This window comes from Neomonachus schauinslandi, chromosome 15 (assembly GCF_002201575.2).
Source record: "Neomonachus schauinslandi chromosome 15, ASM220157v2, whole genome shotgun sequence".
Taxonomy (NCBI): domain Eukaryota; kingdom Metazoa; phylum Chordata; class Mammalia; order Carnivora; family Phocidae; genus Neomonachus; species Neomonachus schauinslandi.
Window position 1 is genome coordinate 6,781,958 of NC_058417.1, and position 26,622 is coordinate 6,808,579.

At 42.3% G+C, this 26,622-nt stretch overlaps 1 protein-coding gene and 1 pseudogene across 2 annotated transcripts in view; both read left to right on the forward strand.

Moving 5' to 3' along the window:
* The window catches only part of ARHGAP44 (Rho GTPase activating protein 44), a 164,395-nt gene that overhangs the window by 79,599 nt on the left and 58,174 nt on the right, over positions 1-26,622 (forward strand). For both annotated transcript variants that reach the window (XM_044921776.1, XM_021694847.1), the window contains exons 2-4: positions 10,720-10,759; positions 11,362-11,466; positions 23,636-23,712. In XM_044921776.1, coding sequence (XP_044777711.1) covers positions 10,720-10,759; positions 11,362-11,466; positions 23,636-23,712 — 222 coding nt within the window. The remainder of the gene's footprint in view (positions 1-10,719; positions 10,760-11,361; positions 11,467-23,635; positions 23,713-26,622) is intronic.
* On the forward strand, positions 24,244-24,341 carry LOC123326766 (annotated as a pseudogene).

Below are 26,622 nucleotides of genomic sequence, written 5' to 3' on the forward strand. Positions count from 1 at the left end.
ACCACAGAGGGAGAGGGAGAAGCAGACTCTGCGCTGAGCAGAGAGCCTGATGCGGGCCTCGTTCCTAGGACCCCAAGATCGTGACCTGAGCCAAGGGCAGACTTAACCAACTGAGCCACCCAGGTGCCCCTAAATTAGTTTCTAAAAATCCTTATTTGGAATTTTTATTGAAGTTCCATTCGTATAAAGAGAACTGATATCTTTACAAAGTTAATTCTTTCTATCCATAAATACAGTGTAGCTCTCAATTTGTCTTTTTGTTAATGTCTTCTACTAATTTTTTCTCCATAAGATATTGCCCATCTTTTATTAAATTTATTCTTCTTTTTTCTGTGTTAAGTGATTTTTAAAATTAGATTTTCTAAGTATTGGCTGGTTATATTGATTGTTATATTGCTCTTATATCAAGCTATCATTCTAAACTTTCATTATTTTTAATAACTTCTATAGATTATGTCAGTTTAGGTTCTTTCTCTACAGTTTTTAAATCTATTTCAGTTACTTACTGAGCCAGCGAGAAGGTGATAGTAGGCATTGTTGTCTTATTCTTGACTTTATTTTTTTTTTTAAGATTTTATTTATTTACTTGAGAGAGAGAGACACAGCGAGAGAGGGAACACAAGCCAGGGGAGTGGGAGAGGGAGAAGCAGACTTCCCGCCAAGCAGGGAGCCCAATGCGGGGCGTGATCCCAGGACCCTGGGATCATGACCTGAGCCGAAGGCAGACGCTTAACGACTGAGCCACCCAGGCGCCCCTTATTCTTAACTTTAAAGGGAATATTTTCAACATGTTCCCAGTAAGAATAATGTTTTATAGGTACACTTTAAAAAACAAAGGTAAGGATTTTCCTTATTTTTACTATTTATTATGAATAGGCATTTAGTTTTATTAAATATTTTGTCTGCATTGTTTGAGGTACTCATGGTTTATCCTTTAATCTGTCAGTGTGATGAATTACACTTGCAGATATCTAAAGTTAAACCACTCTTGGGGTGCCTGGCTGGCTCAGTTGGTGGCACTTGTGACTTGATCTTGGGGTTTTGAGTTCGAGCCCCACGTTGGGTGTAGAGATTACTTAAAAATAAAATCTTTTAAAAAAGAAAAAACACTCTTACATTCCAGCGATTAATCTAATTTGTTCATAATGTGCTAATTTATTTTTTTGAGGATATTTGTATGATTGTTAATGTATAGGACCAGTCTGTAATTTTCTTTATGCATCCTTGTCTAGTTTTGATAACAAGTATATCTACTTATCTCTTGGAATGGGCTGTGTGTGTTGCTTTTTTTTTATTCTTTTGAAGAGTTTGTACAAGTTTGGAAAGAAACATTTGTTGAAAAGTTTCCTGTTAAATATCTTGGTCTTCTTTTTTCCTCGTGGACAGATATTTCTGTTTTTTAAAGGTTTATAGGACTTCATTGTTTTTTAAAGGTTTATAGGACTATTCAGACTTCCTGTTTGTTCTTGAGTCAGTTTGGGCTTGCTTTATTTTTCTAGCTCTTTGGCCATTTTGTCTGCTTTCAAATAAAGCTGTTTATTATAACTTTCATTTATCTTTTTAATCTCTGCAGTATCCCGTTATATTCCACTTTTATTTCCTATTATTGTTTCCTTCTCTCTCTCTCTCTCTTTCTGGATAAATCCTGTAGAGATTGGCTTTTGTTAGTCTTTTCAAAGAATTAACTTTTCACTTTGTTGATTTTATTACATGTATTTTTCTATTTTACTAATTTCTTCCCTGTTATTTTCTTCCTTCTCATTTCTTGAATTTTATTCTGCTTATGCTTCTCAAGTATTTTCAGCCTGTCTTCTAAAATAAGCATTTGAGTTTCTATATTTTTTTAAATTATCACTTTGGTGACAAGTTTGATATTTTAATTGTTCAATTCTAAATATTTTAAATTTCTAGCCATTTCTTTTTGACCTATAAGCTATTCACAATTGTTTTAAAGTTTCTAAATCCTGTATATGTGTTTTTTAAAATTTTAACTTTTTAGGAATGCCTGGATGGCTCAGTTAAGCATCCTCTATATCTTTACTAACTTTGTGTGTGTGCTTTACCTCTCATTAATTAAAAGAGAAATGATGACACTTCTATTATGGTACATTTTTTAGGGCTTTCCTAAAGTGCTCTTATCAGTTTTGATTTATATATTTTGTGATTCTAATCAGGTACATCCAAGTTCAGAATTCTTACAGGCTCTTGATGAGGTAAACTTTTTCATTGTATTGGGTTCCTCTCTCCCTTATAATGTCTTTTTTTGGTTTTTGGTGTGGTTTTGGTTTTTTGTTTTGTTTTTTCCTCAAAGTCTTTTCTGGCCAGCAATAATATTAATTAAAAATAGCCTGGTATGTGTTTTTTTTTTTCTTCTTCTCTTCAATCTTCCCGATTCTTTATATTTCAGCTACAGTTCTTGGAATTAGCATAGAGCTAGACTTTTTTTTATTTTATTATTATTTCTGAGCTGAACATCTTTAGCTTTTAACTGACATATTTAGCCCACTTTTATTAATAATATATTTGAACTGATGTCTGCCATTTTACTTTGTGCTATTTTTTCTTTTTTTCTTATACGCCTTTACCTACTCCTGTCTTTTCCCCTCGTTTTGATTCATCGAGTTTTTACTGTGGGTTGTTAGGCGGTTTTTATATTTTTGCCTCTATTAGTGTGGAAGATACATAGTCTGTTTCTACTCTTTTAGTGCTGCCCTTCAAATGTTTATCATGTTTTAGCCTAACAAAATCTAAATGATCACTTTACCTCCCAATAACCAGTACTGGGAGCTTAGAATACTTGATTCCAGTTATCTTCCCTCCTTAACTTAAACTATTGTCTATTATCTCAGTTTTCTTAAAAAAAATATATATATATATATATTTTTTTTAGGGGCGTTTGGGTGGCTCAGTTGGTTAAGTGTCTGCCTTCCACTCAGGTCATGATCTCGGGGTCCTGGGATCCAGCCCCCAATAGGGCTCCCTGCTCAAAGGAGAGTCTGCTTTTTCCTCTCCCTCTGGCCCTCCCCCCCGCTCATGCACACGCACTCTCTATCTCAAATAAAATCTTTGGAAAAAATTATTTTTTTACTTTAAAAATTTGCACAAAGTACACCTCACTTTTTCAGTGCAGTTCTCTGAGTTTTAACACACATGGATTTGTGTAACCACCACCCACAAACAGGTAGGGAGCTGTCTATCACCTTAACCTGAAATTGGCTATTCTCACTGAGCCTCATGTTTCTGAGATCTATCTAGTTGTGGCATGCATTAGTGCTCCCATCCTGTTTATTGCTGAGTAGTGTTCTGTTGTTAATCCATTCACTTGTTGACGGTTTGGGTTGTTTCCAGCTTTTTGTCATTGCAAATAAAGCTGCTGTGAACATTCGTGAGATGTTGTAGGAGTGTGTGTGTGAACGTAAATTTTATTTTCTCTAAGGTAGCCTTGCTAGGTCGTATGGCAAGTGTATGTTCAAGTTTGTAAGAAACTGCCCAGCTGTCTTCCATAGGGGAAAACATTCTGCGTTGCCCTCAGCTCCCAGCAATGAGGGGGAGTTACAATTGCTTTACATCCTCTCCAGAACTTAATATGGTGAGGTTTGATATTTGTTGTCGGTGGTGATGGTATTTTTGCCACGTTAATAGCATTACCTCATTTGGGTATTAATTTGCATTTTCCTAATGGATAATGTTGAGAAGTGTTTCCTGTGCTTATTTGCCATCCATATATCTTCCTCAGTAAAGCTTCTGTTCACATTTTCTGCCCATTTTTTAATAGGATTTTTTCTTATTGTTGAGTTTTAAAGTTCTCTATATATTCTGGCTATGATTCTTTTGTCATGTATCTGACCTGCAAATATTTTCTCTTTCTGTGGGTTGTCTTTCCAGTTTTTAACACTGCCTTTCATAGAGCAAAAGCTTTTAGTTTTGATGAAGTTTAATGCATCAGTTCTTTTTCTTCCATGGATCATGCTTTTGGGTTTTTTTGGGTTTTTTTAATCAGTTATTTTATTTTATTTATTTATTTTTTAAATTTTATTTTATTATGTTACATTAGTCACCATACAATACATCATTAGTTTTTGATGTAGTGATCCATGATTCATTGTTTTCATATAACACCCAGTGCTCCATGCAGTACGTGCCCTCTTTAATACCCATCACCAGGCTAACCCATCCTCCCACCCCCTTCACCTCTAGAACCCTCAGTTTGTTTCTCAGAGTCCATAGTCTCTCATGATTCATCTCTCCCTCTGGTTCCCCCCCCGCTTCATTTTTCCCTTCCTTCTCCTAATGTCCTCCATGCTATTCCTTATGTTCCACAAATAAGTGAAACCATATGATACTTGACTTTGTCTGCTTGACTTATTCCACTTAGCATAATCTCCTCCAGTCCCATCCATGTTGATGTAAAAGTTGGGTATTCATCCTTTCTGATGGCTGAGTAATATTCCATTGTATGTATGGACCACATCTTTATCCATTAATCTGTTGAAGGGCATCAATCATGCTTTTGATAGCGTATCTAAGAACTCATTGCCTAACCCAAGGTCAAAGATATTTTCTCATATATTTTCTTCAAAAGTTTTATAATCTTATGTTTTATACTTAGGTGTGTGAACTATTATGAGTTAGTTTTTATACATGATGTGAAGTATAGGTCAAGGTTCATATTTTTTGCATATGAATATTCAGTTTTATCAGAACAATTTGTTGGAAAGACTATTTTTCTTCCTTTGAATGGCCTTTGCACTGTTGTCATAAATCAGTTGGTTATATTGTCTAGATCTTTCTTATTCATTCTGTCCTATTTCTCTTTCTGTCTTTTACCACCATACTCTTTTGATGACTTAAAGAAGTCTTAACATTAGGTAGTGAGTCCTACAAATTTCTTTTTTCTAAAAATTATTTTAGATCTTCTACTTCCTTCTCAGTCTTATATCGATTTTATATTCAGTTTGGCTGTATCTACAAAAAATCCTGTTGAAATTTTTATTGGGACTGCATTTAATCTATAACTAATTTTTAAATATTGATATCTTTATTATGTTGCATTTTCCAATCCACACAGTATGTGTCTCCATTTATTTAGAGCTTCTTTGATTTGTCATAAGCATTTTGTGGTTTCCAGCACATACCTTCTGTACATATTTTGATTTGTACGTAAGTATTTTATTTTATTTTTTTTTTTGTAGCAGTTGTCAATGGCATTTAATTTTTAATCTCAGGATTCATGTGTTCATTACCACTATATAGATTAAATTTTATTTTTGTATGTTTGCCTCATGTCATGCAACCTTGTTGAACTCATTTGTTAGTTTTAGGTATTTTTTCCCTGTAGATTTTTTGGCATTTTCTACATGGACAATAATGTCGTCTGTAAATAGGGACATTTAAATTTGTTCCTTCCAGATCTGTTTCCTTTTTGTTTACTTTTCTTGTCTTATTGCACTGACTCAGACTTGTGGCACCATGTCGGATGAGTGTCAAGGTCAGACGTACTTGCCTTGATCTCTGTCTTAGGGAGCAAAACACTAATCTTTCACCATTAAGTATAATGTTAACTGTAGGATTTTTTTGTTGATTTTGTGTCTTGTTTTGTTTTGCAGATGTTATTTAAGTTGAGGAAGTCCCCTACTATTTCCAGCTTTCTGAAAGTTTTCACCAAGAATGGGTTTTGAATTGAATTGCATTGTCAGATGCTTTTTTCTATGTCACTTGATGTGATCAGGTTTTTTTCTTCAGTCTGTATTTAATATGATGGATTACACTGATTGATTTTCAGATCCCTGGAATACTATCCCTGGAACAAACCCAACTTGATAATGGTGAATAATTATTTTTATATATTACTGAATTCTATTTGGTAATTTTTTTTTAAAAGATTTTATTTATTTGAGAGAGCGAGCATGAGAGAGCGCGAGAGGTGGGAGGGTCAGAGGGAGAAGCAGACCCCCCGCCGAGCAGGGAGCCTGATGTAGGACTCGATCCCGGGACTCCAGGATCACAACCTGAGCCGAAGGCAGTCGCTTAACTGACTGAGCCACCCAGGCACCCTATTTGGTAATGTTTTGTTAAGGATTCGTACACCTATATTCACGAGGAATATTAGTCTATAGTTATCTTTTTTTTTTTTAACTGTTCTTTGGTTTTGGTATCAAAAGAATACTCCCTTCATAAAATGAATTGGGAAGTGTTCCTTCCTCTTCTGTATTCTGGAAGAGATTGGGTAGAAGTGGTGTTAATTCTTTTTTAAACATTTGGTAGAATTATTTTGTGAAGGCTTCTGGACCTGAAGATTTTTTGTGGGGGGTTACTTAATAGTACAAATTCAATTTCCTGCTATTATAGGATTATTTAAATTGTCTATTCCTGAGGTGCCTGGGTGGCTCAGTTGGTTAAGCGTCTGCCTTTGGCTCAGGTCGTGATCTCAGGGACCTGGCATCAAGCCCCATGTTGTGCTACCTGCTCAGTGGGGAGCCTGCTTCTTCCTCTCCCTCTGCCGCTCCCCCTGCTTGTGCTCTCTTTCTCTTTTCTCTCAGAGAAAGAGACTCTGTCAAATAAATAAATCTTGTTAAAAATTGTCTATTCCTTTTTTTAAAAATTTATTTGATAGAGAGGCACCCCTTCTCTGTATTGAAATCTACTTTATACGTTCATATAATCACTCCTGCTTGCTTCTGACTAATGTTTACGTGGTATATTTTTCTACAATTTTACTTTTCAGTCTACTTATATAATTATATTTGAAGTGAGGTTTTTGTCGACAACATATTTTTTTTAAACGTTTTATTTATTTGAGAGAGAGAAAAAGTATGAGTGGGGGGAGGGGCAGAGGGAGAGGGAGAAGTAGGCTTCCCGCGGAGCAGGGAGCCCAGTGCGGGGCTCCATTCTAGGACCCTGGGATCATGACCTGAGCTGAAGGCAGATGCTTAACCGACTGAGCCACTCAGGTGGCCCTAGACAACATATTTTTTAACCCACTCTGCCAATCTCTGTCTTTTAATTAGCATATCTAGGCCATTTACATTTAACCTAAGTCTGGCTATCTTAAGGCTTAAGTCCATTTCATTTTTGGTTTTATATCTGTTTTTCATTATTTTGTTTTCTTTTTCTTCCCTTCTGGGTTAGATTACATTTTTATTTCTCTGTAGCATTTTTGAGTGTATATCCTTGTGTAGCTATTTTAGTGGTGGGTGTAGGTATTACGTATACATAGCTTATCACAGTCTACTGGGACCATTATTTAACCAGTTTGAATAAAATCTAGAAACTTTACTTCTTTTTATGTCCCTTTATACTCTCCCAATTATAATTGTATTAAGTATTTCCTCTACATACATTCCAGCCACATACACAGTGTTATAAATTTTGCTTCAACCATCAATTTAGAAGGCTCAAGAGGAGAAAGAAGACAATTTTATGTACTATTTTTGATCACCAGGATTTTTTTTTCCTTCCTGATACTTCAAGGTTGTTTCTTGTACCATTTCTTTTTGATTGTTTGTTTTTTGTTTAGAACTTCTTTAGCAATTCTTTAAGGCAAGCCTGCTGATGACACATTTTGTTTGTTTTCCTTTACCTGATAATATCTTGATTTTTTTTTCATTCCTATAGGGTATTTTCATTGAATAGATTGTAGGTTAGCTGTTCTTTTCTTTCAGTATTTGAAAAATGGTGTGCCACTTCCTTCTGTCCTCTGTAATTTCTCATCAGAAATCTTCTGTAATTTGAATTGTTTCCCCTCTGTTAATAAGGTATGATTTTTGTCTCTCTGCCATCAAGTCTTTGTCTTTAGTTTCAGAAATTTGACTGAGTCTTGGTGAGGACTTCTTTATGTTTATCCTGTTTGGGTTTGCTCAGCTTCTTGAATATTATGGCTTTTACCAAATTTGGGAAGTTTTCAGCCATTATTCCTTTGAGTATTTTTTTCATCCCTACCTTCTTTTCCCTCTTCTGGGACTCTGATGACATAAATATTTAATCCTGTGTTATAATTCCACAGGTCCCTTGTTTTTGTTTGTCCGTTTGGTCTATTTTTGCTGTTTTTTAGACTGGGAAATTTCTATTGTGCTTTCTTCCAGTTTACTGATTTTTCTTCTGCTTCCTTCATTCTAGAGTTGAACCTGTCGACCACGATTTTTCAATTTAGATTATTGCATTCTTCAACTTTAAGATTTTCATTTTGTTCTTTTTTTTTTTTTTAAAGATTTTTATTTATTCAACAGAGAGAGATGGGGGAAAGAGAGAGAGAGTGCACACAAGCAGGGGGAGTGGCAGGCAGAGAGAGGGAGAAGCAGGCTCCTTGCTGAGCAGGACCCTGGGATCATGACCTGAGCCAAAGGCAGACACTTAACCGACTGAGCCACCCAGGCACCCCCATTTTGTTCTTTTTTAATCTTCTGTTCTGAGACTTTGTTTTTTGTTTTTGTTCTTGTTTTGTTTCAAGCATGTTCATAAATGTTCATCAAAGCATTTTCACAGTGAATGCTTTAAAGTCTTTGTCAGATAATTCAAACATCTTTGTTATTCTGCTGTTGGCATTTATTGACTGTCTTCATTCAATTTGAGATCTTTCTGATTCTTGATATGATAACTAATTTTTAATTGAAACTTGAGTATCGTATTATATTATGAAATTCTGGGTTTTATTTAAACTTTCTCTTTTAGCTGATTTTCTGTGATATCATTCCAGCAGGGAAGGAAGAATTCTGCTTTGTTACTGCCAGGTGGAAACAGAAGTCCGGGTTCGCCTCTTGGCCTTCACTGGCTCCCCCAAGGGGGTGGTGCTGCTCATGACTGCTGGGTGGGAGTGGGAATTCTCACTCCCCATTGGGCCTTCACAGATACCTCCCTAACTGGGAGGGGTGGGAGTGGTTTGTTATGGCTATCCATTTGGCTTGCATTGATGCCCTGGCAAAGGATGGTTTGTTATTACTGGATGGTGGTGAGAGTCCTGACTCCCTCCTGTGCCTACTGTTACACCACCTCTGCAGGGAGGGAGAGGGATGTTTTGTCACCACCAGGTGAGGGTAGATGTGTGGACGGCTCGTACGGTTTCCACTGTTATGGCCCAGCAGTGACAAATGTCCCAGCTCCATACTCAGACGTTTCTGATGCTACACTGGCCAGGAGGAGGTGGGGAGGGTTGAGTGCCTTGTTATATATAGCCTGGCAAGTGTGGAAGGCTAGGCTCCCTTCCCAGCATTTGCTGGTATGGGTGGGGTAGGACAACAGTTTTTTGTTTTTTGTTTGTTTGTTTGTTTTTCCTGTAGCATTTGGCTCGAGTGAGCAATTATTGTCTATAAACATTTCCTATCTTGCCAAGTTGCTTGTTTCTGATCCTTCGGCTACAGAGACCTGGCTTTTGTTGGGCTTGTTTTGGCTGTCCTCAATGGTATTTCGGTTCACAGCTTCTGAAGCTCCACGTGTGGAATATATGAAGCAGAAATCCCCACCACGCCATGCCATTCATCGGGTCTGGTGGTACCTAGCCAGGCTGCCTTCTGTCCACCTTGCAGAGTTTTCTTCTTTATTTTTTTTTTATTATTTTTTTTTCTTAAAGAATTTATTTATTTCACAGAGAGAGAGGGAGAGAGCAAGCAGGGGGAGCAGCAAGCAGAGGAAGAGGGAGAAGCAGGCTCCCTGCTAAGCAGAGAGCCCGATGTGGGACTCCATCCCAGGACCCTGAGATCATGACCTGAGCTGAAGGCAGATGCTTAACTGACTGAGCCACCCAGGCGCCGTTCTTGTTTGTTTTATACATAAGGTCCCAGGGTTTTGTTTTTACTTACTGAGGGGGAATAGGTGAAATGTGTTCACTCCATCCTCCCAGAAGCAGAAGTCCTCTCACAGTCTTACTTCAATGTATCATTTGTTCTTCAATATTTCATACATATGTCACAGTCTTTGATAACTCTGGTCATTGACGTTCTCCAGGCTCTCCGTATGTTGTTTCTTCTTTCTCTGTACCTTTAGTGTTGACAGTTTGTTTTCAGAGGAATTTGCGCTTTGGATGTGTGAGCGTGAGAAGGAGAGACTCCCAGAGACACAGAGAACACACCTATGCGAGAGAAATCATTGACTGAACCTTATCTCTGAGATTCTCCAGACAAGAAATTGAGAATGCTTTGCTCCAAAGAAGATCCTCATTCTCCCCGGATGTGACGCCAGGGGTTGCTAATTGGTTGGGGCCCCTCCAGCCTGGGTCCAAGTTCTTTCTTGGAATGTGTTCATCTCAGGTTCAAGCCCCCCCACTTTCTGGTGGGGGCGCCTAACACTCGGTTGGCATATCTCCGTGGTGGCATTTGCATTTGTCACCAGAACTCAGTGTTTTCTTCTTCTTTGCTGTTTATTGATCCCTGCTCAGATTTCTGTTTCTTTTACTTGCTTATTTGGGGGAGGCCATGCGGTACGGTTTGGGGAACATACTTAATTCTGTTATGTAAAAAAAGAATGTCTGGAAAGAAAGAAACATGTTTGCTGTCCTTCATCCAGGTTCCAGTCTGTAGCAGAAGAGTCTGCAGAGGATCTTGTTTGCCGGAGAATTTACAGTTCCCAGTCAATCCCAGGATTTTTTCTCTTATTAGACATCTCTGCTGCTCATGTCTGTTTTTCTAGTCTCGCCATGAACAGAGAGAGTGGGGAATAAGAATGAGACTCTGTTCCTAATTTTTTTTTTTCTTTTTTTTTTACTGACGTGTTTTTCAATTTTCTCTTTAGGGCAGAAAAGACTGAAGTTCTGAGCGAAGACCTTCTTCAGGTAAGGTCGTCACCAGCCCCTATATACGGACACCAAATATGTCTTCCCATTACAACTTGAGCTGTTTCAACTGCTCGGACCGCTCTTGGTGCAATCTCTGTAGACGCAACCTTTCCTCCTTTACCGTCTTTAAAGATTTTTTTTTTTTTTTTTTTTTTATTTATTTGAGACAGAGAGAACGAGAGAGAGAGAGCACATGAGAGGGGGGAGGGTCAGAGGAAGAAGCAGGCTCCCTGCTGAGCAGGGAGCCCGATGCGGGACTTGATCCCGGGATTCCAGGATCATGACCTGAGCCGAAGGCAGTCGCTTAACCAACTGAGCCACCCAGGCGCCCCTTCCTTTACCGTCTTTAAATACCAGTTTACATAAGAGTTTTCAGGAGACATGGCAGTCATTTGACTGTGGGGTTCACAGAGAGCCCCTGACTCTGCCATTGCCCGCCCCCCTCCAGTTCTCCAGCATTGGGTGTTGTCTCCCCAGCAATGCTTGTCTCTGCAGAGCACGGGCCAGACTCGCCTCCCATGATCGTCCCGATCGATGGCCCCACTTCTCCTGACCTTGCCCTCGCGCGGTGACGCGACCCCCCACTGCTCTGTCTGCAGGTGGAGAAGCGCCTAGAACTGGTGAAGCAAGTTTCCCACAGCACGCACAAGAAGCTCACTGCATGTCTCCAGGGCCAGCAAGGGGCCGAGGCTGACAAGCGTTCTGTAAGTGCCTTCCTACCCCCCGCCCCGCCAACAGCTTCACCCCTGGAGGACAGGGCACGTACTCCCGGGGCCTCGTTTGGTGTGGCTGTGTCATCTCTCTGGCCATTTCTGTGTCTGCGAGCTGTCAGGTGGTGTTTCTGTGGTGCGGCAACCCCTTCCCACATCTTCCCGCCCTTTAACCTGCCTGAAGCACCCCCCACCCTGAGCAGGAAGCACACGGTCCCTCTCTCTGTTTTTCCTGCACTGGGGCAACCAGGGTGTGCTTGGGAGTCCACCGTTAGGGAAGCTTAAACCTGGGTCTTGTCTCTGCTTCAGCTCGCTCATAGATTCCATTTCATGTGCCTCCATAGTACCGTAAGATCTCCCGGAAAAAATTACACTGTGGTTTTGGAGGTGACAGGTGACCTATAAAGACCCTGGGAAAAGGATTTCCCCTATAACGAAACAGTTAAAGAGAGCCAAATGATGGTATCCTGACGTCTTTGTGTGTAACCTGTATCAGTACTCATGGGCGGTGTGTATTGTGATTCTGTTGAGCAGTTCTTGCTGTAAACAATCATCATCGCTGGCTCACTTTCCCTCCTGACCTCCTGCCCCGCCCCCAACTCCACCAACGCTTAAAATATTTTCCTAGATGTTCCTTTGGCTTTATGACAAGGGATCTGCAATCTGGGACGTTTTAATCCTCCTTGAGTTTAGAGTCAACATGTTTGGTGTCTGATTGTCTCTGACCTGGAGTTACTGTTGACATCTGCTTCCCAGTGGTCTCTCTGAGCCACCCCCCACCCCCTCCCCAGCTCCCGTGGCCTCCTTTCTAGTGACGGTCACATGATGTGTCCTGACGCTTCATCCCAGTCCCACGCTGCAGTACAAGACGCCACTCTGCCTACCCTGTCCATCGTTCTCTCTTCTTCCCAGCCCTGGTGTCTTCTTCTCTCTTTTTTTGAGTATCCATTTTAACTTTTTTATTTATTTTTATTACGTTATGTTAGTCACCATACAATAATACATCATTAGTTTTTGATGTATGTTCCATGATTCATTGTTTGCGCACAACACCCAGTGCTCATTGCAGTACGTGCCCTCCTTAATACCCATCACTGGGCTCACCCATCCACCCACCCCCTTCCCTTCTGAAACACTGTTTGTTTCTCAGAGTCCATAGTTGCTCATGGTTTGTCTCCCCCTCTGATTCCCCCCCCTTCATTTTTCCCTTCCTTCTTCTAATGTCCTCCATGCTATTCCTTATGTTCCACAAATAAGTGAAACCATATGATAATTGACTTTCTCTGCTTGACTTATTTCACTTAGCATAATCCCCTCCAGTTCCATCCATGTCGGTGCAAATGGTGGGTATTCATCTTTTCTGATGGCTGAGTAATATTCCATTGTGTATATGGACCACATCTTCTTTATCCATTTGTCTGTTGAAGGAGCCGGGATGCCCTTCAACAGACGAATGGTGTCTTCTTTCTTAATATTCCCAGCAGGAATCTCTTAATGTGTGGTAGAAATGAAACGTTCATGGGTTTGGAAAATGTCTATGGAAGTAATTCTGTGTATATCGGGAATTTCAGCAAGGGGAACCTGAACAGTCTAAAGGGAGAGTCTGGAAAATTGCTTTGGACGTGAGACCCATTCATTAAACAAACATCTAAGGTGGGACTCCAGGAGATAGATGTTTTGAGTAGGGGCCTGCCGCCAGGCCTAGCCATGACCCACTTCCTTTCATCTGTTCTAAGAAGGGCTGTTTTTAAAATAACTGGTCTACAATACAGAATAGGATCAGGATTAGCAACTGAACATTATCTCTAGAGGGTTGAAACTGGCCTTTGGTGTTTGTCAGGTTGATTACTACTAGCGTTATTTTTTCTGGGATGAGGTAAAATGGCCTAGATGTGTCGGGTTTGAATTGAATTGAGGGTCTTGCAAACTATATCAGTTAGGAGGCATTTGGCTCCCTATGTGTTCTAAAAGATGGGATATTAAGAGAAAATTTAAGATCTGGTGAGGCCAACAGGTCAGGGGATCACTGGCATTAAAAACGTAAATTTGATGGGGGGTGCACCCTGTTGTCATGCAGGGCCATACGGGGAAGCACCAGAGTTACTCAGGATAGAAGGAGGAAAATGTGGGCAAGAGACATGATTGTGCTTTCCCCTGGGAGGAATGGATGAAGCAGGATAAACAGGCTTAGGATGGGCTTGTTTGAGAAACTTCAGCAGGCTCTCATCCCTAGTTGTCTGGTACCTGGCCCTGAGGGGGTTAAGGCAGGTGGAAGTGGCCTGGAGAATGAGAGCACCATAAAAGAGGTAGTTGGGGTGTAGGCTAGGCTGTGGATTGGTTGGTTTTCATTTGACAGGCACGCTCATGCGTGAATTGTTGACTGTCTCCAAGTATTGGCTAACCCTGGCAGAGGCGGTCCCCCCAGGGTCAGCAAGACACCAGATGTCAAAGCCTCAGAATACAACAAATAGAAGACATAGTTAACACACTAATTAATTGCGACTTCAGCAAAAAGGTGCTTACTGTATATTACTTCACAAGATGTCTGGAGTAGCGGGTCCCAAGGTGTATTCAACAGCTTTGGGTCAGCAGTTCTGCAATGTTCTGGCTCCTCCCAGTTGTAATGAGGCTGCTGCAGCCCCGGACATCACATCTTCACGTAACCACATCATAGGCATATAGTGTGAGGGTGAGTGGTAAGAGGATGAACTGTCTTTGCATGCTTTTTTTTTTGTTTTTATCAGGGAGGAAAAAGTCTTTCTTGGAAGAATTTCTTTTATGTCTCCCTGCAAGGGAGGCTGAGGAAGTGAGTATGTGTTGGAGAGAATTGGGTTTGCCTTGACTGGCCGTGAGGCACCTGCTGGGATGCACGTGATCGGGCTTCTGTTGGCAGGGAGGGCGCGCAGTGGTATGGTCAGGCCCTAAGGGTTGCAGCCACGTTAATACAGTGATCACCATGCAAGCTGGATACCCATGGGGTTGACCTGGAGGAAGTATGTGCTGGAAGTGGGTGCTCGAGTGTGTATAGGTCAGTGATTTCCCCGCACAGACTCCGCGTGTTTGATTGGGTCAGTGATTTCTTGAGCTGATCAGTCTTTTCGTGTCTTCATAGGACTGAATATAGGATCCGGCTGAAAAGAAAGTCAGAGAGCTGTTTTAAATATTTAACAGCCACAGACTGGCAGGAGAAAAATGTCCAAGGCCACGACTCAAATACACTTTTCCAGTTTTTTTCTAAAGTAACACATCAAGGGATTTAATAGGATACATGACACTTATTAATTGCCTCGGGTACTGAAATATGTACTCGGTTCTTTGAGATTATTAGGAAAGGAGATGTGTCAAGATCTAAGGAACAGCGAAAAGAAAAAGAGATTAAAAGTGAGAAACTTAAAAAAAAATTGAAGGGGGAAAGTGGGAGTGAGGGAAGCAACAAACAAACGCTAAATAGGGAGGTTGGGTGTGAAGAGAGGGTCGAGAGGTTAATATAGAGAAGAAACTGATGGCGGCCAGAGGGGAGGGCAGTTGGGGGGGAACGGGTGACATGGGTGGGAGGGCAGTGGGAGGTACCAGCTTTCAGTTATGGATTGTACAAGTCAACAGGGATGAAAGGCACAACATAGGGAACATAGCGTATTGTAACGGTGCCGTATGGTGACAGATGGTAGCTATGCTTACGGTGAGCATAGCGTGCGTGTGTATACAGTTGTTCAATCACTGCGTTGTACACCTGAAACTAATGTGGCATTGTGTGTCACCTCTGCTAAAGTAAAAAGGGGGGCGGGGGAGGTGGTCAGGAGATGCGTGTTCTCCGAGGGAATGAGGCCATCTGAAGTGAGCAAGTGGGGTCCTAGCATCTCAGAATGGGAAGGGACTATAAGATGTCCAGGTAGAGGGGCTCCTGGGTGGCTCAGTCGGTGAAGCGACTGCCTTCGACTCAGGTCATGATCCTGGAGTTCCGGGATCGAGCCCCCCGTCGGGCTTCCCGCCCGGTGGGGAGTCTGCTTCTCCCTCTGCCCCTCCCCGCTCTCATGCTCTCTCTCTCTCTTTCAAATAAATAAAATCTAAAAAAAAAAAAGAGTATCCGTGCAGTGTTGGGCATTTTATTGGCGCACACGACACATTGCTATTTGTCACTTCTTTTTAAACAAGCTCATTAGCCCTTTAGCAGTTGAGTGCAGTTTCCAACACCAAAGCTTTTATCATATATCTCTAAAGGTTTGGCTCTAAAAGCTGAGGCTGGCTGTCCCATGGGAGTGGACAGAGACGTGGAGTTTTGTGGCCGCAACCTGAGTGACCAGAGCAGGGCTATTCGGTGAGCACAGAGTTAAACTGGATTCCTTAAGTGGGATGGAGAATAGAAAGGATACGAATTAGGTTTCCATTTTGCTTCCTTCAGTCCAAGCTGATTGCCGGTTATTTCATCGGTTTTTTTTAGACCATCAGCATAAGGAAAATAGTTTTTCCCTGTCCTTGCATTTCTCGTGGGGATGTAACATTCAACAAATACACTGTTAGCGGGAGTCCTTCTCCACCTTCCTCACTAAATACTTGGAAAGCGCCACGTCCACCACGCAAGGTGGTGCATCTGCCAAGTGCTGAGCAAACCCAGCAGGATCCCCATCCTCTGGAAGCTCATGGTCTTCCAGGGAAGCAGAGTCATTAGTTCCTCAGCTGAGGTTTCAGGGCAAAGAAGAAGAGCTCACTAGGAATTAAATAGTAGAAGATGTCTGTGAGGAAGTGGCCTTTAAGGGCAGCAGAAGGTAATGGCAGCCAAAGGGATGAAGCTGCTTCTAGGACGGGGCAACAGCTGCAGAATTTTCAGAGACAGGAAGGAGTTGGGGCATCTTTGAGAGACACGAAGGTGGCCAGTGACTAGAATATGGACAGCGACAAGGAGAGGGGCCGGAGATGGGACTGCAGGGACCCCATCGCACCTTAGAGGCCATGGTAAAGATTTGGGGGAGCCAGTGTTTTAATCAGAAGGGGCATGGTTTATTTATTTATTTATTAGCAGTCGTGTCAAAATGGATACATGGGGGCAGAAGCTATGGTGGAAGAGACCGACAAAGATGGGAGCCATCTAGGCGAGATGCATTGGGATCAGGGAAGATGGAGAGAAATCGGCAGATGCGGTAGATACACAATGTAGAGCATGCAGGACTTGAGTCGATGTGGGGTTGTTAGGAGTGGAGAGGGCTTTCAGGGTCTCTGGTTTGAGCGACTCTTGACTCCATAAGATTTGATGAGATCACCTAAGGAGACAAATGGCCCTTGAATCAAGAGCCCCAGGACTTGTAGCATTTTAAGCCCTAACAGGAGCTGGATCTAGCAAAGAAGGCAGAACAGTCAAGAACAGTATGGGAAATCCACCGCCTACTCACTTCTAACTCCCAGAGGTCACCCTATATTTTTCTCTTTCCACAATCCAGACTTTCAGAAGGTCCCACCTGCTCTTCCTCCAGACAATTTCCATTGCCTTCAGTATTTGCCACCCTCATCCATGCATGCATCCTCTCTGGCCTCAACACGGCCAACCCTGGCAGGTCTCCTGCTCCTCCTCAACCCTGTCCTCTTCATAATCCATTCTCTACACCGGAGATCAGATGGAGCCACCGTCCTGCTGAAATCCCACCAAAGGATTCCCATTGTAGAATCAAATTTCACCTCCTTACCCTGGCCCTTGGACCCTCATGACGCGCCTTCGCCTGCATCTCTGAGCTCGGCTCTTGCTCCCACCCCAGTCATCACTGCCCCCACGGCACTGACCTGTCACAGAACACAGACATGCCCACAGCTTTTTCCTTTTCTAATTCTAGCCCTGGGGTTCTCAGGACGGCTCCCCTTCCCTCCTAATGTTTGTTCCCTTCCTTCCCGCAATCACACCGCCCCATTTTATTTTCTTCAGAGTGCGTATTATTATCTGAAATCATGGTGATCGTTCCCCATCACTGATGAGTTGAGCTCCATGGGAGCAGGGATCTTGTCTCTCCATTATGGCTATATTTTTAATGCCTAGAACAGGGCCTGCCACAGGGTAGGCAAGGCTAAAAATACATTTGTGTCATGAATGGATGACCCATGAGTATTTTAGGCGCAGAACCTGCAGAATATGTCAGCACGCCACTTTGAATCTTTCCTGTTCTCTACAGAAGCAATTTAGCATGATGATTCTGCATTTAAGCTCTGGCAGCTTGACTACCTAAGATTGAAGCCCAGCTCCCCTGCTTCCTGGACAAGTCCGTTAGCTCTGGAGGCCCTGGTTTCCTTATTTGGGAAATGGTAATAACAGTAATGAATTTTTACCCACTAAGGTTGTTTGAGAGTTTGGTGAGGTTAGTCCGTGTAAACACCTAGCACGATGCTTTAACATAAGAAAACATTAAAGAAGTAGAACCTGCTGCCATTATTCTGTTCTGCTAAAATGACCATCGGGAACTCCTGACCCTGAGCAGTACATCTGGGCTGTGTCTTTTGGGGAGTGAACCCCAGGAGAGCTACTTGCCTGGGCTTGGAATTAGAGGAGAGTGGATAGCAGTTTTCAGAATTAGAGGGTATGGGGGGGGGGTGTGTGTGCGTGTTGGGGAAACAGAGTGGATATTAGGATTAGACTTTTTGTCTCTGAGTCATCCTACAAACTGTTGCTTGTGCCCGAGATATTTTAGAGAGAAGAGTCATCTCAGAAAAGTCAGATTGACAACTTCCAAACCCTGGAACATTCTGTCTTCCCTAACCTTAATTCTTCGGGTTCTATTGGTACTCTAGAGTCAGGGGAAAGGTTATTTTAATACCTTCTTTTTGATCTGAAAGATCGCCGGCTGGGATGAAGGTTGCTAAGTAAGGTCTTTTTACCCAGGCGTTCATATCTCCCTGAGCATCGGGTGGCCTCAGCCTAGATCCTTGTTCATAGAGGGAGACCAATTTCAGCTGCTTCTGTAGATCATTGGGCAGTTTAATCCTTCCTTATATCCTCTACATGAAGAGACTCAGTGTCCTTATCCGTGAAGGTGGGGGTGAGTAGACTGGGGCAGGGGGGTGGCGGGGGGAGAAAGCAGGTAATACCTCAGGTATAGGCAGTCGTGAGGTTCAGTAACGTGCCTGCCATCCACCAAACCCTCAAATTTTCCTTCCTCTCAGAGAATCTCTTTAGAAACAGAATTAATTTGTAGTCTGTTGCAGATTGCTGTTCATAAACTTCTCTTTTGCCATCTTTGATTACGCACTGTCACTATCCCCTTTTTGACATGAAGGTGTACGGCCTTGATTCATTTCTTCCTTCCTCTTTTTGCTTAGTGGCTTCCTTCTCACTCCTTGATTTCAAAAGCATCTATACAGGGGCGCCTGGGTGGCTCAGTCGTTGAGCGTCTGCCTTCGGCTCAGGTCATGATCCCGGGGTCCTGGGATCGAGCCCCGCGTCGGGCTCCCTGCTCGGCGGGAAGCCTGCTTCTCCTTCTCCCACTCCCCCTGCTTGTGTTCCCTGTCTCACTGTGTCTCTCTCTGTCAAATAAATAAAATCTTAAAAAAAAAAAAGCATCTATACAAATAAAAACAAATCATTAATTTCCACCAAGGTTTTGCCCAATTAACCCCCTTCACTCCTGCCCTTGGAAGTCCACACACTAATTCACCCTCAGCCTCCCTCCTAGAGGGGATTCTTCCTCCTGAGAGTCACCTGCTGGGTTGTGACAGTTACACCGTCAGTAGAGGACTTGTTAAAATGAATTTTCTCCTCTTCCTTCCGTGATCTATGTAGCCGTTAAAAAAAAAAGAGGAAGAATGGAACAGCTCAGATGGGAAATGACCCAAGAGGTATCTGTACACAAAAAGGAAAGCAAGGCTCAGAGTGGTGGGTATAGTATGCTAACATTTGCAGGGGAAAAAGTATCCACTAAAAATAGACACGCACATATGTATAATTGGATTTGCTTAGAGTGTTTATGGAAGGATGTACAGAAGACTTATCGCTGTCATGGTGTCTGGTGAAGGGCACTAGGTGTCCAAGAGTCAAGGATGGGAGGGACACTTGCTGCTGTAAACTTTCTAGTGACTTTTGAGTTTTGTGCCATACGCATGTATTTACTGGTTAAAAATCTGTTAGAGTGTTGGCTCGCAAACTGGCTCTTGGACACAGAGGGCAAGGAGAGACCACAGAAAGAGACAGACCGCTCCAGGTTTGGTAGGTGGCAGCTTTAAGAAGCAAGGGAGCTTATATATGAGGTTCGTCTTGGGTGGTCACAAGACTAATTGATTCCCACACCCACACGCCAAATCTTAAAAGTTTATAAAGAGACCGTAACTGGGTTCGGTCACGTATACGTCCAGATGGTCTCAACAGCACCTTACTTTCCCAGGGCTGTGTCCTTAGGGCAGCTTCTAGCTTGGGCAAGACAGGGTAGGAGGGGGGCGAGGAACCTCTGATTGCCTGGGTCCAGCTCACGGGTCAGTCAGCAGTCACGTGCTCTCAGTGACCTCCTCCAACACGTAGCTAGCTAGATAGATAGAACAAAGAGCAGGAGAGAGAAAGGTTATTCTCCATGTTAAAATATTATGGATTAAAAGACCATCGAAACAGGAATAACTCTCACTTTGTGATCCTGTGTCACTGGATGCTACTCTCTTTGCTGCCTGAAAGCCTCTCAGAGTCATTAGTGAGGGTGTTAAGTGATGAAATGAGTGGAAGATAATAATAATAAGTGGAAAATAATAAAGTCCTGCACTTCAGGCTGCTTTTTCTGGTGTGGATTGTGCAGAACAGACACTTGGCTGTGCCCACCATCCTTCTCCAACACTGGCTAGCCTCGCGGTCCTCAGCAGCTGTTTTTGTTCTCTTGATCTTGACCCTCCTGCCTTTAGCCACCCACAGGCCCAGTTTCCTGCTTGACCCACTGGTAGGACTAATTGAGCTCATCCTTGTCCATATTAGAAAAACTCAGGTCATCAACCGGTAGATACATTTCCCCAAAGGATGTCAATTTCGAGGCTATTGGAGGTCCCCTTTAGTCTGTTCTAGGCATGGTCTTTCTTACTTTGTTTCATCGTCAAATTTTAAAGAAGGATTCTGGATAGCCGAGGTCCTGCCCCAAAGGCAGGAGTCATGGGACCTGGGATGCTCAGCACAAACCAAAGTGGTCTTTCTGTGTGAGCTAACCCATACTGGGATTGTTCTACCTGACATTCAAGGCAGAGCATCTTCACTGGTTTGTTATTGGAATATTTTAGGAACTTACATATTGAAGACCTTTCTCCTTAAACCAGGTGTCTCAGCCTCAGCACTCTTGATATTTTGGGCTGGGTAATTCTTTATTTTGGGGAGACTGTCCTGTGCGTAGTAGGATGTTTAGCAGCGTCCCTGGCTTCTCTCCATTAGATGCCAGTGGTGTTCCCCATGTTGTGAGAAGTGAAAATATCTCCATACATTGCCAAAGTTCCCAAGAAGGCAGAATCACTCCTGATTAAGAGCTAATACCTTAAGTCATGGTGCCTCTATGAGCATATATTCATACCTGCCTCTTTTCATTTTTAACCACTTTAGACACTTTTAAAAAAATGTGCTTTAAATAACTTTTTTAAAAGGCGATGTGGGAGTACCCACTCTCATAACACTGTTTACTGCACCTTTAATTAAGTCTCCAGAAATGTGTACATAATACCTTTGTAGGACAACTAGAAAGTGATGTTTAAATTTGGATACATTAATACTGAGTTGCATGGTCTAGTTTTTACCAAGAAGAATGTCCCATTTTATTTGAAGTGATGAGTAATGAGTTTATCCCTTGAGTGAAAGGCGTCTGACTTCACTGGAGGGGACATGTCTAAGCACAGGGAAGGGTATATATTTTAGACCCACTGAAGGACCTTAGCCACACAGGTGTCTTGGGCTCCCTCTACCGGGATTTACCTCAGGAACCAAATGAATTTCCACGTCACTCTTGGGGGCTGACCTACCTGCCCGTGTCTTCCCTGGAGATAACTTAGAGCATGCGGATCTCCTGGGGGTGTTCAAAGCAGGGACCTCAAGCCAGCCATGTTAGTTCTACCTCAGGGCCTTTGCACTTGCAGTTCCCTCTACCTGGACTGTTCTTTCTCAAATCTTTTTGAGGCATGGCTGACTCTCTCCCACTTGAGTTGCATCTTAAATGCCACCCCCTCTGAGAGGTCTTCCCGTGTCGGGGCTCCATGCCCCGCCACAGCCCACTCCTCATTGTCCTGATTTCTGTTGTCCATACCACTTCCAACTATTTGAAACGATCCCTGTTACAGTTTGCATGTTTATTATTTGTTTCCCTGCATGTAGAATATAAGGTCCATGAGAGTAGCTGAAGATCTCTGTGTAATAACACAGGAGGCTCTGGACTGCGTGCAGTCCAGTTGCTTTCCAGTTGAGGAGCTTATCTGTGTAGCATTGTGGTTTCGGCTCAGTGAGGAGAGGGCTTGTCGGTGCTTATTAGCAAGGAGGGAATGGGCCATGCTACAGTAGTGTGGATTTGCCTCTTTTTGATACTTCCTGTAAATCGAATCATCTGATCAATGCCTTGTGTGTCTGGCTTATTGAGCGTGAAGTTCTCTAAGGTTCATCCATGTCCTAGTATGTGTCAGCCATTCATTCCTTTTTACAGCCGAATAATATTTCGCCATATGCATATACCATTCGTAATCCATCCATTCGTCAGTCGACGGACACTGGAGCTCTTTGCACCTTTGGGCTGTTACGAATAGTGCTGGCATTCACGTGCATGCATGGGTTTTTGTTTGACAGTCTGCAGTTATTTTGCATGGCATTGAGTAGCCTTGCCAGGCCGTTTGGTAATTTTGTTTAATTTACTGAAATACTGCCAAACTTCAGCACAGTGCTGCCCCATTTTATGTTTATCCCTGCATAGCACAAAGGTTCTGCACAGGCTCACCAGCACTCCCTGGGCTCACCAATACTTATTTTCTGATTATGATTATTACTCCTCTTGCCATCCTAGTGGGTGTGAGGTGGTAACTCACGGTGGCTTTGATTTGGATTTTCTTCGGACTTTCTTCGTGACTCATGATGTTTAGTGTCTTTTCTTGTGCTCATCAGCCATTTTCTATTTTCCTTAGAGCGTGCCTTTATTTTATTTTATTTTATTTTTTTTTAAAGATTTTACTTATTTATTTGACAGAGAGATAGAGAGACAGCACAAGTAGGCAGAGTGGCAGGCAGAGGGAGAGGGAGAAGCAGGCTTCCCGCTGAGTGGGGAGCCCGATGCGGGGCTCGATCCCAGGATCCTGGGATCATGACCTGAGCCGAAAGCAGCCGCTTAGCCGACTGAGCCACCCAGGCGCCCCACGTGCCTTTATTTTTATGCTTATTTTCTTTGCATTGTTATTGTATGTGAACACTTCTCTCTCTTTCTGGACCGTGAGCTCCCTCGTTTATTGATTTTTTTAAAAAAGATTTTATTTATTTATTTGAGAGAGAGTGCGCCCCAGTAGAGAGGAGAGCAGAGGGAGAGGGAGAAGCAGACTCCCCACTGATCAGGGAGCCTGACCTGGCAGGGCTCAATCCCAGGACCCTGGGAACAAGACCTGAGCTGAAGGCAGATGCTCAACCACTGGGCCACCCAGGTGCCGCAAGCTGCCTCGTTTATAAAATGGGGCTAAGGCACTTCTCCAAAGAGAGGTTGACTTTTGGAAATTGTTGAGTTTGGAAATTGTTGGAATTGTCGAAATCTTTGTTAATGTAAGTTTGAAATCTTGTCTTTTTTTTTTCTTGCCACTATCCCACTCTGTTTTATTTTTAAGTAGGTTCCACACCCAGTGTGGAGCCCAGTGCAGGGCTTGAACTCACAACCCTGAGATCAAGACCTGAGCTGAGATCAGGAGTCAGATGCTTCACCGACTGAGCCACCCAGGCGCCCCTATCCCACTTTATTTTAAAATGCAGCCTGTAAACCTTGGGCTAATTTTCCAGATTGGCACATTTCATTTGGTTTTGATTTTCTGAATTTTGACCTCTGAGTCTAATCTGTATGCCATGAATGTTTAGGTTTTAAACATACTTTAAGATCCATTTTTGTCTTAGCTAATACAGTACCTAGGCAGTATTTGACTTTTTGCTGTTTCAGAGTAGGCAGTGGCTGTTGAAGTAATTTTCATTACAACAGGTTTTTTTGTTTTTGTTTTTCCTTTTCAGAAAAAGTTACCTTTGACAACACTGGCTCAGTGTTTGATGGAGGGGTCAGCTATCCTGGGAGATGACACACTTCTCGGGTAGGTGACACCATGTGTGGGTTTGCGTCAAGTCTAGGTAAGCCCCCATCCCTGAGAAGTGGGCCAGAAATTCTCAGGGATGCACTGAGGACACTTGAAGACTAGTTGGGGCTAGGGTGGGAAGAAGAAAAGGTTTGCTGGTGAGAAAAATCAAAACCCCAGGCTCCAAAGTCATATTGGCTGTGCAGGGAGGCAACTCCCCGGATGGAGAAATTAGCATAATAAACACAATAAACGGTTGAAGGACAAATGAAATCCCCAGGGCTGCAGCCGAAGTAAATGGGAAATCTCTCCATGTCAGATGTCAGAAATTATAGGATTCCCAGAACAACCCGGGCTGAATTTGAGCTCACAATAAAAACAAACTAAAAATAGAACCGTCGTGAGGGAGGATTAGCAAGGCACGATCAGCAGGAGGAGCAGAGAGAACTAAAAATAATGCGGTAATATGAAAGAAAATAGGAAGTAATAGATATCAATATGTATGAAAGAGTTATGCTTAAAATGAAGCTTAAAAATTAAGGACAATGCGTGCTTTCGCAACACACATGCTAAAATTGGAACAGTAGACGTTAGTATGGTCCCTGAACATGGGTGACAGGCCAATGTGTGAAACGCTGCATATTTTTAAGGAAAAAAAAAAAAATTCCTGTTGCAACTGTGTATGGTGACACATTAACTAGATGTACCATGGTGCTCATTTCACAGTATATGCAAATGTTGAATCCTTCCATTGTACACCTAAAACAAATACAATGTTATATGTCAATTATAGACTTCAATTTAAAAGACAAAATAGTCCTTGAGCAAAGAACCAAATGATATGGAAAGAAAAAAAGGACAGAATTAAAGAAAAACCAAATAGAACTTTTTAAAATTCAAATCATACTTATTATAATTTAAAGCCATGAGACAAGCTCTTGGCGAGGATTCAGAGAAAAAGGAACCCTCGTGTCCTGTTGGTGGGAATGCAGACTGATGCAGACACTGTGGGAAACAGTATGGAGGTTCCTCAGAAAGTTAAAAATAGACTTAACCATATGATCCAGCAATTGCATTACTGGGTATGTACTCAAAGAAGACAAAAACACTAATTCAAAAGCATATATGCACTCCTTTGTTTATATTGCAGCATTATTTATTGTAGCAAAGATACAGAAGTAGCCCCAGTGCCCATTTATTGATAAAATGAATGGACAAAGAAGATGTGGGGTGCATGAGTGTGTCTGTCTGTGTATGTATAAGAGTATTTATATATAATGGAATAGTACTCAGCCATAAAAAAGAATGAGATCTTGTCACTTGTGACCATAAAGATGGACCCAGTGGATATTATGCTAAGTGAAATAAATCAGACAGAGAAAGACAAATACCATATGATTTCAGTTATATATGGACTCTGAAAAACAAATGAACAAACAAAAACAGAAACAGACCTATGAATACAGAGAACAAACTGATGGTGGCCAGAGGGGAGGGGTATGGGGGGGTGGGCAAAATAGGGGGAGTGGAGTGGGAGGTTCAGGATTCCAGCTATGAAACAAGTCAAGGGCATGGAAGGTGCAGCATAGGGAATTAAAAAAAAACAAAAAAACGAGATAAACTGAAATTGCACACCAATAAAGAATTGGTGAGCTTGCAAACAGATGGGAAGTTGCCACCAAGAACGAGCAGAGTTATTTACAAGGGATGGGAGGTGGCATTTGGAAATGGACAAGCATGGATGATAGAATGCAGACCTGTGTCTGGGAGCTGTTCCCCAAGAAGAGAATGAGGACAAGGGGAAATTGTGGTGGAACTTTTATTTTCTAGATTTAAAAAAAAAAAACAAACCCTAAATCTTTAGATTGAAGAAGCACAAAATATGCTAATTGAGGTCAACAGAAAGAAATCTATCCCCGGATGCACGATAGGAAGACTACAGATTATTAACAACAACAACAAAAAAGAAATTTAAAATCAGGCAGAGGAAAAGATGATTGCATGTAAAAGAGCAATTCAAGGGGCGCCTGGGTGGCTCAGTCGGTTGAGCATCCAACTCTTGATTTCAGCTCAGGTCATGATCTCAGGGTCATGAGATCGAGCCCTGCATTGGGCTCTGTGCTCAGCAGGGAGTCTGCTTAGGATTCTCTCTCCCTCTCCCTCTGCCCCTCCTGCTTGCTCGCTCGAACTCTCTCTCTCTTAGTCAATCTTTTAAAAGAAAGAGAGTAATTCAGTTGATAGCAGACTGCTTATTCATCAACCAAAATAAATGTGAGGCAGTAATGGAGGAATCCCTTCAAGTATTGAGGGAAAATATAAGAAACCTAGATTCTATGATGAACTTAACCATTACGTAAGAATAAAGGAAAATAAAGATAGTGCAGGCAAAGATTTAGGAAAAATTACTCGCATATTCTCACTGTAAGATCTAGTTAAGGTGTGCGAAACAGGTTACATACAGAAGGAAGAAATGACATGCAAGTAGCCAGATAGCATAAAAAATTGAGTGAGGGCCATGCAGGGGATGGAAATTCTCTTTCTCTCTACCTGTCTGAGGTTCCTTGAGTGGGGCCCTGCAAATTAAATTGATCAACAGAGGAAAGCATGCACATTTTATTAACATGTGCAGTGCATACACAGCAGAACTCGGTGATGAGTAACTCAAAGGCAGGTTCGAACTCGGGCTTAGGTAGCACTTTTTACAAAAGAACAATTTTGAGGGAAGTGACAAGGCAAAGGAGAAGAAATTTGAGTTCCTAGGGTGGCAGATATATGGGGGAGCAAATGGAAGATAAGGCTTATTAGTCAGGTTTATATGTAGGTTCCTGTGGTGCCTTTTTGGGTTCATGTCTGGCTGATAAGGCTCTGGAGTTGTGTTTGGTGATTGACTTCTGTCCTTCCAGGTAGGGGGGGAGGACGACAGCTTTA